At 36.3% G+C, this 17425-nt stretch overlaps 1 protein-coding gene across 1 annotated transcript; it reads left to right on the plus strand.

Moving 5' to 3' along the window:
- The first annotated feature begins 3611 nt into the window (after nucleotides 1-3611).
- On the plus strand, nucleotides 3612-12919 carry LOC143258120 (uncharacterized). Its single transcript, XM_076517136.1, has 5 exons — nucleotides 3612-3718; nucleotides 9037-9114; nucleotides 10559-10758; nucleotides 11907-12133; nucleotides 12420-12919. The coding sequence occupies exons 1-5, from the start codon at nucleotides 3667-3669 to the stop codon at nucleotides 12568-12570; spliced, it is 708 nt and encodes a 235-aa protein (XP_076373251.1). The 5' UTR covers nucleotides 3612-3666; the 3' UTR covers nucleotides 12571-12919.
- The last annotated feature ends 4506 nt before the right edge of the window (nucleotides 12920-17425 follow it).

Here is a 17425-nt window from a genome sequence, read left to right on the forward strand (position 1 = left end):
AAGCTATGTCTATTGCGTTCCACGATATAATATTTTTCTACTAATAATATCACGACCACTAGGTGAAACAAAGACTGCTATAAACTCACATTGTTTCAAGAACAACATAAATTAAAACTACTTCTAAATAAATTTGAAACATCTTAATGAATATAAGAATAGATGTTTTTTTATGACTCAGCTGTTTTTACTTCTATAGTAAATAAAAATATTGAAGTAATTAGAAACAGTCTAGAATATTGAAATTTTAGGTGGAAGAGTAAATCAAATTACTTTTACAAGTTATTGAAGTTTCTGCTGTTTTTGAAAGTATCAGAAAACTGTTTCGTGATACCGACTACAATCTGCTCAAATTAATATTTTTCTTTCATCATCAAAATAAAAACTTATAATAACATAATTGATCTTGTATTAAAAGATAACACTTACAACTAGATGGAACTGAATAGAAGTTGTTTATCTGTAAGTACACTCTTTACTGAATTTTTGTTTTATACGCAAAGCTGCTTAATCAGGCATTGAACTACGAAGTTTACCTTTGCAAGCTTCTAAATTTACCGTTAGGCCACCATAATCCCTCCCTTAGGTTTGGTTTGTTTTGAATTTCGCGCAAAGCTACACGAGAGCTATCTACGTTAGCCGTCCCTAATTTTGCGGTGTAGACAAGAGGGAAGACAGCTGGTCATCATCACCCATCGCCAACTTTTAGAATTACGCTTTTACCAACGAATAATGGGATTGACCATCACATTATATCGCCCTCACGGCTGAAAGGGCGAGCATGTTTGGTGTGACGGGGATTCGAACCCGTGACCCTCAGATTACGAGTCAAACGCCTTAACCACCTGGCCATGCCGGGCCCTCTTACTTAGGAACTGCGCTATTGAATCCACTGCAGTCTGTCTTGCTACAGTTATCAGTGAACTTTTACATACTTGAAATAGTCTAATTACTCATTTATGAGATGATATTTCCATAGTATCTAATGGTTGGGTGAAGCTTGATGGTTATTGTGTCAGCACTGCGAATCCAAAGTTTCTTTTTTGAGGTTCTTTTTTGCTAAAACACGCTCCGCACTCAGGATTTATAAGTGTTCTATAAAACTAGTAGTCAGATTCCAATATTCGATCAGACAAGAGTTGGCAGCGGGTACTGTTGACCAGCTGTTCTCTCGCTCGCTCTCTCTGGCTTCTCATTTTTATATTAGCAATGGTTGAGAACTGATAACCCTTTGTGTAGTTTTGCGCGAGATTTGCAACCATTCATATTACCTACCGTCAATTTTAATAGGAGAATACAAATAACAAAGTTAGTGGTATATTTTATACGTTATTGAACACCACACTGTTAACAGGAGCTAAGCTAGGTTTACTTTGGTGAATAATTATTCTTTTAAGGTTTGGTTTGTTTTTTAATTTCGCGCAAAGTTACTCGAGGGCTATCTGCGCTAGCCGTCCCTAATTTAGCAGTGTGAGACTAAAGAGAAGGCATCTAGTCATCACTACCTGCCGCCAACACTTGGGCTACTTTTTTACTAACGAATAATGGAATTGATGGTCACATTATAACGCCACCACGGCTGGAAGAGCAAGTATGTTTGGTGTGACGGGGATTCGAATCCGCGACCCTCGGATTACGAGTCGAGCGCCGTAACAACCAGGCCATGCCGGGTCCCTTATAAGGGAAAATTAAACAGCGCAAAGCTGTTGCCATTTAGTGCAAAACTAAACTAAATCGCGAAGAAATAAACACTAGATTTTAACGATGGAAGTCCAGAAAATTATCACTGATCTACTGAGAGATAAGCGCAAAGCTGCTCAATAAACTATTTGCGTTGTGCCCACCGGGAGGCTCTAACCTTGAATGTTTACGATATAACTTATTTGCGCTGAACCTCAGAGGAAATTGTTTTAGAGAAAAAAAATATATATATATTTTCTTCGTCAGCTTACAAAATATGTCAGGTTTATTTTTGTTTATCCTAACCTGAAAACTCTTATTTTGACATATGTGAAGCATTTAATGAATATCAGTAATTACTGGAATTATTTTTATATGTCTCTTGGTTTGCTAAAATCAGGGGTTCGATTCCCCTCGGTGGGCTGAGCAGATAGCCCTATGTGGCTTTGCTATAAGACAAACACACAAACACACACGTCTCTTGGTTTACACAATGAGAAGACGGTCTGTTTTTCTATTAATTATCAAAACTAAATTAAGAACTAAGCGAAAAATGATCATTTAAACAATAGGTGACTTCGTTTACCGATTTAAACTTAAAGTTTCTTTCTTCTTTTTTGTTTTAGCAAATGAACAAATATTAAAATATTAAATATAACTAATGATTACTTTCATTCTGATAAACCTTTGATAGATTGTCTGGTACAGGATTTATAAATAACCCTGTAGTAGGTCGTTAAAGCACAACAGAAGAGCTATTTTTCCACTAAATATATGTACTTAATAAAATACGATTAAGGTTGTATCTATCGCAGGCTCACAGAACTCAGTATCGAGTGATCTATGATTTAGACATTATAGGAAATTAGTTATGGGTCTAGTAGAATGAACTTAGATTACTCCGGGACTAATCTATATGAGATCAGAATAAAGAAATAAATACTAGATAATGACAAATATATCCTAAATATCCTTAATGGGAGAAGGTATATAAAAGTCTGTTACAACGATCGTTTTATATTGTACTGTTTAAAGAACTTATTTAAAACGTGTTCGTAGATACAGAAGCGACCTCTGCTATTAATAGTTCAAAAGCCAAGACAGGCAATGTGTATATATATATAAATATAACGGACTTAAAATTGACCGAAATCGTGTAAAAAATCAAGCTGTGTTACGAATATTGTTCCTCACTCATATTGTATCTTATAGTTTTTAACAAATAAGCCAAATCTGCAATTATGTAGACTGTTCCTTATTCATATTTCATCATATGGTTCTTAGCAAGTTAATAACCGCTGTCGGTAGTTAATTAGAATTAACTCGTTAGCTAGAACTATTAATACAATACAAGTTGAAAGCTCTGAACTTAAACGTAACAACAAAATTAGCTTACTAACTAAATAATGTAATATAGAAATAGCCTGTGTCCGAAAAGAACAGATAATTGCATAGTAAACTCGCGACACCTTTCAGGCTAAGTACTAAAAGACTGTCCCCCGCTAGTACAGCGGTATGTCTCCGGATTTACAACGCTAAAATCAGAGGTTCGATTCTCCTCGGTGGGCTGAGCAGATAGCCCGATGTGGCTTTGCTATAAGAAAAAAAAAACACACACACACACACACTAAAAGACTGAATATTGTCTTCAAACGACTCATAAAAATAGAAAATATTTCTAATTATTTATGTTATGTTATGACTCTTCTATAAATTTACGTTTTTGTATTTTCAATTTCATGAAACAGTTATAATATAGTGTTTTGATCTTAAATTTAAGTCAGTCTTTTTAGATCACCAGAAAATCGCATCATATCCAGTTAAACTTCTTTAACTATTTTGACTGAAATGTGCACGCATGCGTCTTTTGCTCTCGTATATCGACAGAACGAATGTTATCGCTCTAACTTCGTGTAACAGTGTAACGTTGAACTGGAAATTGGACAGTAGCTGAGAGCGAACTGTTTCAAGAGAAGTGTGATCAAAATGAATCTCCAGATTATATTTCTGACTCTAGTGGAGCTTTCCAAAATTACTGGTAAGACTACTACATAACATAAATATATTTTACAGTTTCATCAAACTTAAATTCAATTAGAAAACAGCTTTTATTTACTTTCTAGTTTCTCAATATACTGTCATATTTGAATGTATTTTTCTTGAGTGATACCACCTTACATCTCTTAAACTGGCTTGTAACTTTATTCGTTATTTTACAACTGATCAAGTATAAAAAAATATACACAAAGACAAATATTCGCTTCTATTTTATTAGATGTCCTAGTCGTCTCTATTTCTACCTGTCTGTTTGTACTCTTTGGAAAATAATTGGATAGCCTGAGACACATTGATAATGAATCAGTGTCATGATGTAATTAGCTTGAAATAATTTATGTTTTAATTTGAAATAATAAAATAAATGTAAGGAACAGAACAAATTCTTGGCATATGTGTATGTTATTGAGGAACAGTTTTCTCAAAGAAATACTAAGACACTTCAACAATAACTCGTATGAACTTGTATTTGAGCGGAGCTGACAGTTAAGTTAATAAAGCACATTTATACTAAGTTGCAGGTAACTGAGATTTTAAAACGTTCCAAACAATTTCCCACAATGCAAGTGTGAACGTAGAGCCAGCAATAATCGACTTAGTTATAGATGTACGTAATAAAAAGTGTGTGCCAGCTATTTTAGTGTTTACAAAGGTTGGACTTCATCAAATACAAGGAACTGTGTCTTGTTCCAAACTAACAAGTGCTCACTAAAATTTATTGCCATCGTCGGTTCAAAGCTCAATCATTTACAATATTAGAGGTTTTCACATCCAAATTAATTTTATGTCAAACATTTCTAGCAGGGTCTGTGATTTCGAACTTTAAACCATATTCGACTATCAATAACTAATACTATCTTACAAGTTCGCGTTGGGACAGCGGCAACTCTACGGATTTACAACACTAAAATCAGGGGTTCGATTACCCGCGATGGACACAGCAAATACCCAGATGTGGCTTTGCTATAAGAAAAAAAAGGCGTCTTTTTCATTATTTAAATATACTGAGTTTACATAATAACATTAAGTGTGAAGCTAAAATCATTGAAATTCATGTTTAATACCTGCAAGAAGAAACAAAAAACATATAAGAACGTAAAAGTAGTCCATTCGCGGACGCAGCAGGTAGTTAGTATAATATCGCTCCGCACGATGTATTAATCTAATTCTTTAAATTTTACTTTCCTAAGCTATTAATTTATCAGAATATTTATAACTGACAGATTTTCTCAACTCTAAACGATTGTTATATGCATGCCACTCGTTTAAAAACAACATAAGATCGAATTTTTGTACACGTTCTACCAGATACGTAAATTTTATAAAGTTTTCACGCTCAGTTGATTACAAAGGCCTACTGTGGTTTTGTTGTCTTGAAATGTTTACATGTTCTTCGATAATTCGTGCACGCTGAATGTGAAAATGATATTCGTTTCCTTTTTCCATCACTTAAAGATTTTTCACAAAACATCACATATACTTTTGTTTTATTTGTTTGTTTGTTTTAATTTCGCTCAAAGCTACACGAGGGCTATCTGCGCTAGCTGTCCCTAATTTAGCAGTGTAAAAACAAAGGGCAGGCAGCTAGTCATCACCACCCATCGCCAACTCTTGAGCTCCTTTTTGTCAATTAATAGAGGGATTGACTGTAACATTGTAATGCTTCCACGGTTGAAAGGGATAGAATGTTTAGTGTGACGGTATTACAGAGACAGAGTCTTGAAAATCGAGTAATACGACTTGCACATCGTTTACCACACTACACACCAGAAGAATATGTTCAAAGACACACTAAAATTCTGCCAATCTCTGAGCGATTCATTAAACTAGCAACAAAATACTACAAAAAAATCCACTCATCGCAACTCACACACTTCCGACTTCAAGAACATGGAAGCCACTCCCAAATCTTGGTGCAAATACTTATCCTCGTATAACTTTATCCTGAATCAGTCCAACACATCGTAACTCTACAATCTGTCATTTTACTAATCTATTATGTTTTTTTAGTCTGGTTTCAGGTACAATTCACTTTTCAGGACCAGCTCATCTCAAGGGCACGAGGTGGGCTTCATTCGGTCCCGTGTACTGAAAGTGGGTTTTCTCGGGGTACTCCCGTTTGCCCCACACCTAATTCTAAGGCATTGGATCTGTGGATCACTGCTAGGGCACTTTGATCCATCAATCCATGACCGGCCCTGAATTGACCCTTTTAAGTTTGATGTATCGTTCACATTTTATCTGTCAACCTGCTTCTCGTCATTTCTTCTTGTTTCCTCTTCTGTCGGGGTTCGCTTTGCCTTCGTTTTATCATCTGCCACGATTTCCAGACTAGCATTTACTCGACTAAAATTATTGTTTGTTTGTTCGTTTTGAATTTCGCACAAAGCTACTCGAGGGCTATCTCTGTTGGCCGTCCCTAATTTAGAGCAGTGTAAGACTAGAGGGAAGGCAGATAGTCATCACCACCCACCGTCAACATTTGGGCTACTCTTTCACCAACGAACAGTGGGATTGACCGTTACATTATAACGCCCCATGACAGAAAAGGCGACTATCTTCGGTGCGACGAGAATGCAAACCCGCGACCCTCAGATTACGAGTCGCACGCCTTAACACGCTTGGCCATGCCGGGCCAAATAAAATTATACTCATTAAATCTTCATCCTAATTATGTAATCATTCAGTTAAGATTCTTTTTCCAATTCCTACCAAGTGTGGGGTTGAAGAAGGACAGTTAAGTCTTCTAGCACCCCAGGGGGGGGGTTAATGTTTCGTTAGATATATTAATCTTATTCCTAAACACCTGCCATAATTGTGTGTGTGTGTGTATGTATGTGAGGGGGATTTGAACCTTTGACCCTCAAATTATGAATCAAGCGCCCAAATTACCTAGCCATACTAGCCTCATATGTATTTTTATTTAACTAAATGACAGAAAAATTATGTAAAATATCCCCCATCACATGATTTTAAACAAGTTATCCTTTAAACTAAAACTTTAAAAATAATTATATTTTTGTAAATTATTTGTCTGTAAAGTTAACACTTATAAATGTATATATAACATTTTTCCTGATCTCGTTCAGAAAACAATAATATTTTTTACTAGTACAGCGGTATGTCTCCGGACTTACAACGCTAAAATCTGGGGTTCGATTCCCCTCGGTGGGCTGAGCAGATAGCCCGATGTGGCTTTGCTGTAAGAAAAACACACACACACACATTTAACTAAATTACTTTTATTGAAATCAGGTCACATTTTCTTGTACTTTACATATTGAAAACCATTAGCTATAGATTTCTGTAGATTATTGGTAAGGCGGGGATTAAGGATTTGAGAAACTAAATTTTACACGTGATATTGGTAGTAATTGTTCTATATAATCATTACGTTTTATCATTACGTTTTGAAACGAACAAATAAGTAATTATTTAAGATCGAACGCCTTAACCTACCTAGCCATGCCGGGCCCAAGTCAATCCTCAAACATACCGCTACCGAGATCATTACGTTTTTAATACAAATTTAATATAAAAAGTCGTAATTTGAAGTAATCAAAGTGCCGTTTGTTACACAAATAAATAAGAAAACTGTTACAAAAGCTGAAGTTTTAAAATTTATCCCTAATCACCTAGCGGTGATTTTGTTTGAAAAGTAAAGAAACATTATTTTTTAATTTTTCCACAAAGCTACACAACGGCTATTTGTGTTAGCCATCCCTAATTTAATAGTGTAAGGCTGAAATGAAGGAAGCTAGTCACTACAACAGACCGCCCACTCTCGGGCTACTATTTTATCAACGAATAGTAAGAATGACCGGCAAATTATAAGTATTTTTGGTGTGACGGGGATTCGAACCCGCGCTCCTCAGATTACCCATCGATAGCCTTAACCCACGTGACCATGCCGAGTCTCTGAAGAAAAACCTAAATTTAGGTGTAAAATACGTTGATGAAATTAACATCGTAGCAAGGTAAATATGGTTGAATACCAAGGGAGGGAAATAACCTAAAGAAAGTGGTATATTCGTATGAAAAGGGATAATTTTTATTTTAGGCCATTTATTTCCGAAAATGGTCTGGACGACAGAATGAAATTACTCAGTGATCTTCCAGATTCTCTTAGGAAGTAATTTTTCGTTTTGATGATAGAAAATCAATAATTATTTCGTTATGCTTGAAACTTGAATAAATAATGGAGTGTTGATATGTTTTGTACATCATTCTGACACTAGGGCATTTGTTTCTTAATTATCGATCACTTTGATACTTTATAGAATAGACGACAACGGGCAGTTGCCGTCCATTCTGTAAAGTTTCATCATGAATACGAGGTCTGTTAAAAAAATACGCGGACTGTTTGAATTGCGCGGCTCCAGTTGGTTTCAGGGGAATCCGCTTGGTGTCGCTAGGTTCGCACAGATCAGCTGATTACGACGCCATTTCCCGATTGCAGATATCTTCATTTGTGTATTAGCTATGCGGTTTTAAGTGAAGTGCGAATTTTTCGTTTGGCGGATTTCAGAATGAATGACCTGAAGGAGCAACGATTTGCTGTGAAATTTTGTGTTAAACTTGGAAAATCTGCAACTGAAACTTTTGCTATTCTTAACACGGCTTACGGTGATGTTGCTATGAAGCGTACGGCATGTTTCAAGTGGCATGAACGTTTTAAGGATGGTCGACAGTTCATTGAAGATGATGAGCGTCCTGGACGTCCTTCCACGTCAACTGACGACCCACACGTCGACAAAATCAACACCCTGATGTGGGCAAATCGACATCTGACTGTCAGGGAGCGTGCTGAAGAGTGTGGGATATCAGTTGGATCTTGTTACGAGATTTTGACCGAAAAATTGAAGATGCATCGCGTTGCTGCGAAATTTGTGCCTCAGAACACGTGAGTTTTTGGCCAAACACTCGATGACTGTTCTTCCCCACCCCACCCTACTCACCTGACCTTGCTCCTTGCGATTTTTTCTTGTTCCCCAAACTCAAAAGACCCTTGAAAGGAAGAAGATTTGAGACGATTCCCGAGATTAAAGCAAATGCGACGAAGGAGCTGGAGGACATTACAAAAGAAGCGTACCAGGACTGTTTCAACAAATGGAAACACCGTTGGGATAAGTGTGTGCGTTGGGGAGGAGAGTACTTTGAAGGGGTCCCAGACCTGTAACTTCTAAATAAAGTACATTTTGTTTTATGACGTCAGTCCGCGTATTTTTTGAACAGCCCTCGTACTCTGCCTGAACAAATTGTCAAAGAATATTGAACACTTTATTTCTATTTTCCTTGTAGGAGCTGTCCAGGACACGACGAATCTCAAACCATTTGACCATTATCGTGAAAACATGGTTTTAAGATTAATTATCCAAGGTAAAAGTCTTTATGTAAATAAATGAAATGTAACAAAGGATTAAAAAATCTCTGTTGGGGCCACTTTGATACAGCAGTTTATTCTCGGAAGATAGGTACCATGGTAATGCTATCTCGGAAGACAGGTACCATGGTAATGCTTTCTCGGAAGACAGGTACCATAGTAATGCTATTTTTTACTCAAACATAGATAATGGTTTTCGAGGTTATGTAACCCTTGTGTGTGTTATCTTACAGAGTTAAAGTAAGTATGTTAAAATGAGATACAGGTAATTCTATGGTGCGTTTTTCTTTTTAATCATCAGCTGATTTTAATTGCCCTGACAAAACGGAGAGTAGATTTAACCACGTAATGCAAATATTTAAATTAATCCTTGAAAGTAATATTTCATAGAGTCAGTGATGTCGAGAAAACCCGCTTGTAGAGAAATATATATGTAAAAACGGCTTGTTTGGGTTGAGAAAATATTTTACGTACAAGAGCGAACAATGAAGACCGAAGACGGTCGAAACGTTTGTTTGTTTTTTTTTTTTTCTACAAAGCTACTCGAGGGCTATCTGCCCTAGCCGTCCCTAATTTAGCAGTGTAAGACTAGAGGGAAGGCAGCTAGTCATCACCACCCACTGCCAACTCGTGGGCTCCTCTTTTACCAACGAATAGTGGGATTGACCTCACTTTATAACGTCCCCACGGCTGAAAGGGCAAGCATGTTTGGCGCGACGGGGATGCGAACCCGCGACCCTCAGATTACGAGTCGCACGCCTTAACACGCTTGGCCATGCCGGGCCAGATCGAAACGTTCTTCGCTCCTCTACGTAAAATATTTTCTCAACCCAAAAGAGCCGATTTCACATAAATATTTCATAGTGTTTAAGCCTGAACAAATTTAATAAACTCATAAAGAGAAACAGCATAAAGTGATTCGTTTATTCAAGGATTATTCCAACTTAATCCAATGGTTTGATTTTGAACTTTCCGTAAAGCTACACGATGGCTATCTGCGCTAGCCGTTCTTAAGTTAGCACTATAAGACTAGAGGGAAGGCATCTAGTCATCACCACCCACCGTCAACTCTTGGGCTACTATTTTATCAAAGAATAGTGGGATTGACCATCACATTATAACGCCCCACGGCACGTTTGGTGTGACGGGAATTTGAACTCGCGACCTTAAGATTTCGAGTCGAGTGCCTTAACCACCTGGCCATGTCCTCAGAGAAGCACGCTTAATTTGTTCAAAAACTCAGGGTCATCTTACACATGGGAGAGTCTTCTACAACGGAAAATACGTTAATAATAATAAAAAAATATTACAATATTACGATACATAACGACAACATTGTGAAGCAGCTAAGGGTTAAAATGCATTAAATATTTATTTGATGATTTTATGAAAGTTACAGACTTCTAGAGTAAAATCATGAGGTCACATTTTATTCTATAGCTTATACAGATGACGTTATCAATGAACTTCCCAGCATTCACTTGACCTCAATCCAGGAGGCGCTGCTGAAGGAACGAATGAGCGGTCTTCACGAGCACATAAATAATCACCCAGCGCTTCATCAAAGTCGACTTTGGGTGGGTCAAACGAAACCGACTTTTGTACCCGACAACAATTACTTTAAGAACTTTGAAACTGAGGTAATTATAAACAGATATCTTCTTGACATAAATTGTTAAAAAGTTAGTTTAAGAAAAGTAGAAATTCGTCGAACAGTGTTTTTTTTTTCTGTAACAAAACCACATCGGAACACCGGGCTATCTGCCGAGTTCACTGAGTCGTCTTACAGCAAAACGTGATTTAAAGTTCTCAGAAAAATATTTTTGATGCTTTTTCTCCACGTAATTTTACGTTAATGAAATTACAAGCTATTATCAGGTATTTTATATTAATTATATTATTAAGTAACGAACTGTAACATATTTAGGTTTGTTGTTGTTTAAAGTACAACGAATATAAAAGTTATTTGCAGAATTCTTTTCAGCGTATACGATACTGGTATTTTCTCAGTTTAATATGTTACCAAGTTATTCTCCAGTGTCTCGTATGCCAGCCTGGGGACTTATGACGCTAGGATTCTTGGTTCAATTATCGCGGTGCACTAGCATAAATAATCCATTGCAAAGCTTTGCACTAAAACAAAACATTTGCATGTCATTTAAAGAATAAACGTACTGCCCGATAGTTTAAGGTTTCTTAGCACCTTCTAATAGTTGGTGAACTCGTATTTGCATAAGTCATAAAAGGTTACTTGGAATCCTTAATTTAGTCATCACCAGAATCTGTATAGTTTTCAGCTAAGAAGAAGGTCACGAGCAACAGAGTGAATTAATATTAATATTATACACAACTTTGAATGGCTTTATTTTCCCAGGTTTGAAACAAAAGGATTCAAACAGTAAGAAATAAAAAACATCTACATATGTAGATACGAGTGTAAACCGCCGAAAATATTTTAGTTTCTCTCGTCTAAGGTGATTTATTAAAACGTTAAAGTATTACTACACTTAATGTAAAATAAAGAGTTAAAAAACACTTAAATAACTGATGTAAACTCTTGTTCCTCATTGTATATGTTTAGGGTTAAATACTATTTCGTCCTTTAATTTGGGACATTTAAGAGGCGCTGCCGTTTAATTTTCTTCAAAACGGAAGTTTCTTTGCTTATAGATTTCTTAAACTAGTATTTCACTGTGATATTGATAATAAAGATCTAGGAGAAGCCAATATGAAATGTAATTTCTACATTTAGAAGCCAATATGAAATGTAATTTCTACATTTTTGCAGTTGGGCCGACCAGAAACGAAGCAGTCGGAACATCAGAAGTCCAAGAGACATTATTTTTATCCATCAGAAGAAATCTGCACCGCCGAAACCAACTGGTTGCAAATCAATTTTACCACTGACCTTAACAACAAGCCAGTAGAGATTATTCAACAAGATTTCTTTGGCCAGTATGTTTTCTCCTTCAGATGTTTAAGGTCACACAAACCATGTCGAGAAATAACTGCTTTGTAAGTTCTGCCATCTTCATCCGTTATTATACATCACATCTAAGTAGTGTAGATGAACAGATTATAATAAGTATATTACTATAACTAATGCGCTTTTAGTTTTTACAAATACTCTTTATAATGTTTATATAAATTACCGCGTCTGTAATTTAAAGCGTAATATTTAGACTGAATATTGACTATTGTGTTTCGGTTCTGTGGTGTCCATACATTCAACCGGTAATTTTATAAATGTTATCCAAAGATAGATGACATTTTAGTCCATATTCTGCATATTAATTTCCAGGTATGAAAGTGAATGCATCGAAAAGCTTGGATGGGTATATATGTATCACCGACGCCTTGATTCTCCTGGACAAAAGGCGCAGTGGGGACCTGTTGCTGTTCCAAGTCACTGTGCGTGTACTATAACCCCAAGGTTCTCTCCTGATTTGTGAACTGGTACTCAGTGAACAATCAGCCATTACGAAAGTAATATAGTTGTGGTTTCTATAGGTACTGCACTTTTCGTTTTTTGTCTCCTCAGCACTTGCTGTCTGTCAGCTTTTACTTAAAATTATTAGTGCATATTATAAGCAATTTCTATTAGATTCAGTTAAACGCAAAGCACGAAACTGAGAGTTCAAGCTAAGCAAATACAATATAGAAATTATTCATTTATTGCACTTTAAGTCATCTATCCTTTTTGAAATATTAAAGGAAGATAACTTGATTTCAAATACAATGCCGTAGCATATGCTGTAAGGAAAAGTTTTGTGACATGGATAACCATTAAAATACACTTTATGTCTGAAACTTTGTTACTGATTTTATTCTTTAATTAATTATTTTCCGTTCTTATCAATGAATTAAAACAACACTTTTCTGTCCCTAAATACAATATCAAAAACGTATACTATTAGCCGATATGATATTAGCACAGTGAATCAATATATCAAAATAATCAATGATATTACCCAAATTTTTCACTCAAATCAAGTAGATTTGTTTTTAAGTAGAGTCTAACGTCAAATAGTATAAGAGACACAAGTTACATTAATGTAGTGAGCAAACTTGACGAGAAAATAAGTGGTGTATTAAAACGTATATAAAACTTTTATGACAAAATCTGTAAAATTTTTAAGTTGGTTAAAGATAACAGGATTTAATTTTTTTTTGACCTTATAACTCTCCAGTCTTTATCATCAACTAGTTATGGGATAAACTGTTGACAAAATATTACCTTAAGAATATGGTTATGGCACAAGGTCAATGACGCGAAACGTGAATATCAGGGCCTGGCATGGCCTAGCGCGTTAAGGCGTGCGCTTCGTAATCTGAGGGTTGCGGGTTCGCGCCCGAGTTGCGCCAAACATGCTCGTCCTCCCAGCCGTGGGGGCGTTATAATGTGACGGTCAATTCCACTTTTCGTTGGTAAAAGAGTAGCCCAAGAGTTGGCGGTGGGTGGTGATGACTAGCTGCCTTTCCTCTAGTCTTACACTACTAAATTAGGGACGGCTAGCACAGATAGCCCTCGAGTAGCTTTGTGCGAAATTCCAAAAACCAACCAAACCAAACGTGAATTTCAGTGTTAGTTTTCGAGTGGTATTTTTTGTAACACGTAAAATAATACCGGTTAATGAGCTCAGAAAAGAAAACAATAGTTATATTCTGGTCAGTGAGATAGTTGTCGTATAAAAAACACTTTTCATATGCAAATCAAATTATTATGAAAAGTCACTGTAACGTGTATGGGAACTTTAAATCTAAGACAATTTCATGCAAAGTACGATTCAGTTTGAACTTTTTGAGATTTTTATGGCGTTATTTCTCAAAACGTGTTCTTCCAAATTTCTTCATAGAGCTAAATTCATTGTTTGAGCGTGAGAACAATTCTTTAATGGAATTAAAACGAAAACAAAAAATGATTCGTTAAAGTTGATGTCTAACGTATTATCATGATACAGAAAATCATTGAAACTAGAACTATAGAAAATCGTATCAGTTCATACATGAGTTCAGTTCAGAATGGAACAAAAGATGGTACCTTTTATAGATGGGTAATTAGAAAGGAAAATAACGGATGAAAATCATAAGAGTGGATTCTTTATGTGATATTGTTGTGAGTGTGTGTTTCAATAACACCGTGTAATAATGTTGTGTTTATATTTGCTGTTTATAATTGAATATCTGTTTCAAAAGATAGTGGAAGAACATTCCTGTCTAAATACTCACGTAAATACAAGGATGAGAAGACACAATTTTCAGACCGTTTCAGGACGAAGTAATTGCTATTTTCTAGCAGATGTTCCAACTCTAACTGATATTTATCTAATCACATCCAGCAAAGCTGTAAGAAAAAAAATTGCTGAAAAAATTACTGGCGAAAAAAAAAATCGTGACAAAAAACGTGAAATTTGAGGCCAAAAAGAGAAAATATTTTTGATCAAAATTTTATGTTGACTGTTTTGACATAAAATTTGACATAAAATTTGACAAAATTGGTAGAATATACATATCTAATGCAAGAAATCACATGGGCTGTTGTTCTATATTTACAAACACACCTTTCACGTGGAATTATACCAGCTCGTGTCAGCAACGAAAATTTCAAATAAATTACATGCTTCTGTAAACTATAACCAGAGGACCAAGATCATGACGGATGATGTTTAGCATTCACGACTGTGATAGGCGTCTTTTGGACTGCATCCCATAAGTGAAATCTAATAACATGTTCTGCCTTTGCAATGCTAATATGATGGCCTTTATTTCAGAGTTTCTTTAAAATCCTGGAAGATGAGTATAATATTTGATATTCGGTTTTATTTTTATATTCTCAAAGGTTATCTTGACTGATTAGTTATGGGTAACTAATCACATGATCAACATGAGAAGATTTAGTGGTGCTTCACTTCTTAAACTCACTGCTCAAAATGGACTCGACCATAAGTGTTTCAGATACTCGCGCCATCAGTTCTGCATCTAATGATCATTTCTCTTTAACCTGTTCGCGTTCCGGCATGGCCAAGCGTGCTAAGGCGTGCGACTCGTAATCTGAGGGTCGCGGGTTCACATCCCCGTCGCGCCAAACAAGCTCGCCCTTTCAGCCGTTGGGGCGTTATAATGTACGGTCAATCCCATTATTCGTTGGTAAAAGAGTAGCCCAAGAGTTGGCGGTGGGTGGTGATGACTAGCTGCCTTCTCTCTAGTCTTACACTGGTAAATTAGGGACGGCTAGCACAGACAGCCCTCGAGTAGCTTTGTGCGAAATTCAAAAACAAAACAAACAAACTTTAACCTGTTCAGTGCCGTAGACGAAATAACTCGTCCAAGCCGATCGGTAACACAGTGCCACGGACGAGATAATTCGTTTTCAATAATACCTAACTTGAACGCTAGATGTCAGAACCATACATGCATTTGACCTACTTAGAAGAAAAAAATAATATTTGTTGCTTATTTCCTTTGTTTTAAAAATTACTCAATTCTGCTGAACAAAACCTGGCATAGCAGCTGAAATACTTGGCAGTCAACAGGTTAAATACAAATGCTGAAAGTTTCGTACAAGTATATATAAAGCTTTATCGCGGAGTTTCTTTGCAGTTTCCTAAGCTGTTATCAGTTACGACCAGGTGGGTAGAGCGTTGAACTCGCAATCTGAGGGTCACAGGCTCAAATCCCTGTCCCACCAAACACAGTGACTTTTGGGCGTTAAAGTGAGGGTCAATCTCACTATTTGTTTGTGAAAGAGAAATCCAAGAATTGGTGGTGGGTGGCAATAACTAGCCGCCTTCCCTCTAGTCTTACACTGCTAAATAAGGGACGGCTAGCGCGAATAGAACTCATGTAACTTTGCGCACAATTCAAAACAAACCAAACCTTGTTTGTTTTGATTTTCGCACAAAGCTACTCGAGGGAGGGCTATCTGTGCTAGCCGTCCCTAATTTAGCAGTGTAAGACTAGAGGGAAAGCAGCTAGTCGTCACCCCCCACCGCGTGGGCTACTCTTTTACCAACGAATAGTGGGATTGACCGTCACATTATAATGCCCCCACGGCTGAAAGGGCGAGCATGTTTGGCGCGACCGGGATGCGAACCCGCGCCCCTGAGATTACGAGTCGCACGCCTTAACACGCTTGGCCATGCCGGGTCCAAACCAAACCTCTCACGAATTATGATAAAAGAATTTACATGTTTTCAGTCGTTAATCCTCTGAAAATATTTATTGAGAGTGAACGGCTATTCAGTGTATAAAAAATATTTAACAATAAACTAAATCTCTAAAAAAATACTGTTTGTTCACAGAAACTTCGAACCATATATACCGATTTGTTTTATTTGGTCGCTTTTATCTCACTAAAATATTATATTATATTATATTATATTATATTATATAAATAATTCACCTTTTTGATATATTTTTAAATATGATTCAAATATTCATTTTGATTAACTTCTCACTTGTTAACTGAAAATGTACAATGAGATACACGTGTTTCTGGACTTAAGTAATATGTACTTTACATTTCCAATATTTATTTAAATAAGTAATAATAGCAATAGAAAAAAATAGAGAAGAAATTCATCACAGCCGATGTCCTTTAAATATCTAGAAATGTTTTATTATATCTCAAGGTCTTTTAAACTGCAGAAGTGGTCCCCTGTAAGTCTACGGATTTACAATGCTAAAATCAGGGGTTCGATTCCCCTCGGTGGGCTATGCAGATAGCCCGATGTTTCTTTGCTATAAGAAAACACACACTCACTGCAGATGTAATTATGACAGCCTGCCAATGACTCTATGCTTATGTGAAACGAGCTACAGATTAAATATCGACCATTTCTTGTATTTTACACATTGTGTTTTATATAAATATGTATTGTTTTATAAACATGTTTGCATATACAAGTATTACCTTATACAAATAACGATATTTGTGTTGTTGATCTGTAAATGTGACACTCAACATTGCTTCCAGTTTTGTCAAACACATATTTCAGAATAACATGTCAGGAATTTCAAACTTATTTTGCCTTCGTTCACAATAAGCTTTCTTATGGGCCGGGCGCGATCTTGTGCACTAGGACTGTGAGTCCACGAATAGATGGATCGCTTCTTGCTGCGATAAAAGTAAGCTCCACGCTTCGGAGTCTTGAGTGCGTTATAAGAGTAAATGTCAAGTCCGACTAATCAGTGAAAGAAAAGTGATACAATAACTGTTGACCAGGTCTTAATTTTGAACTTATACACTAGATTCCAAGAAGTTATTAAATAGAGAAATACGTGTAACAGTGTAATACATATTTTAAT

The sequence above is a fragment of the Tachypleus tridentatus genome, chromosome 7 (assembly GCF_004210375.1).
Source record: "Tachypleus tridentatus isolate NWPU-2018 chromosome 7, ASM421037v1, whole genome shotgun sequence".
Classification (NCBI taxonomy): domain Eukaryota; kingdom Metazoa; phylum Arthropoda; class Merostomata; order Xiphosura; family Limulidae; genus Tachypleus; species Tachypleus tridentatus.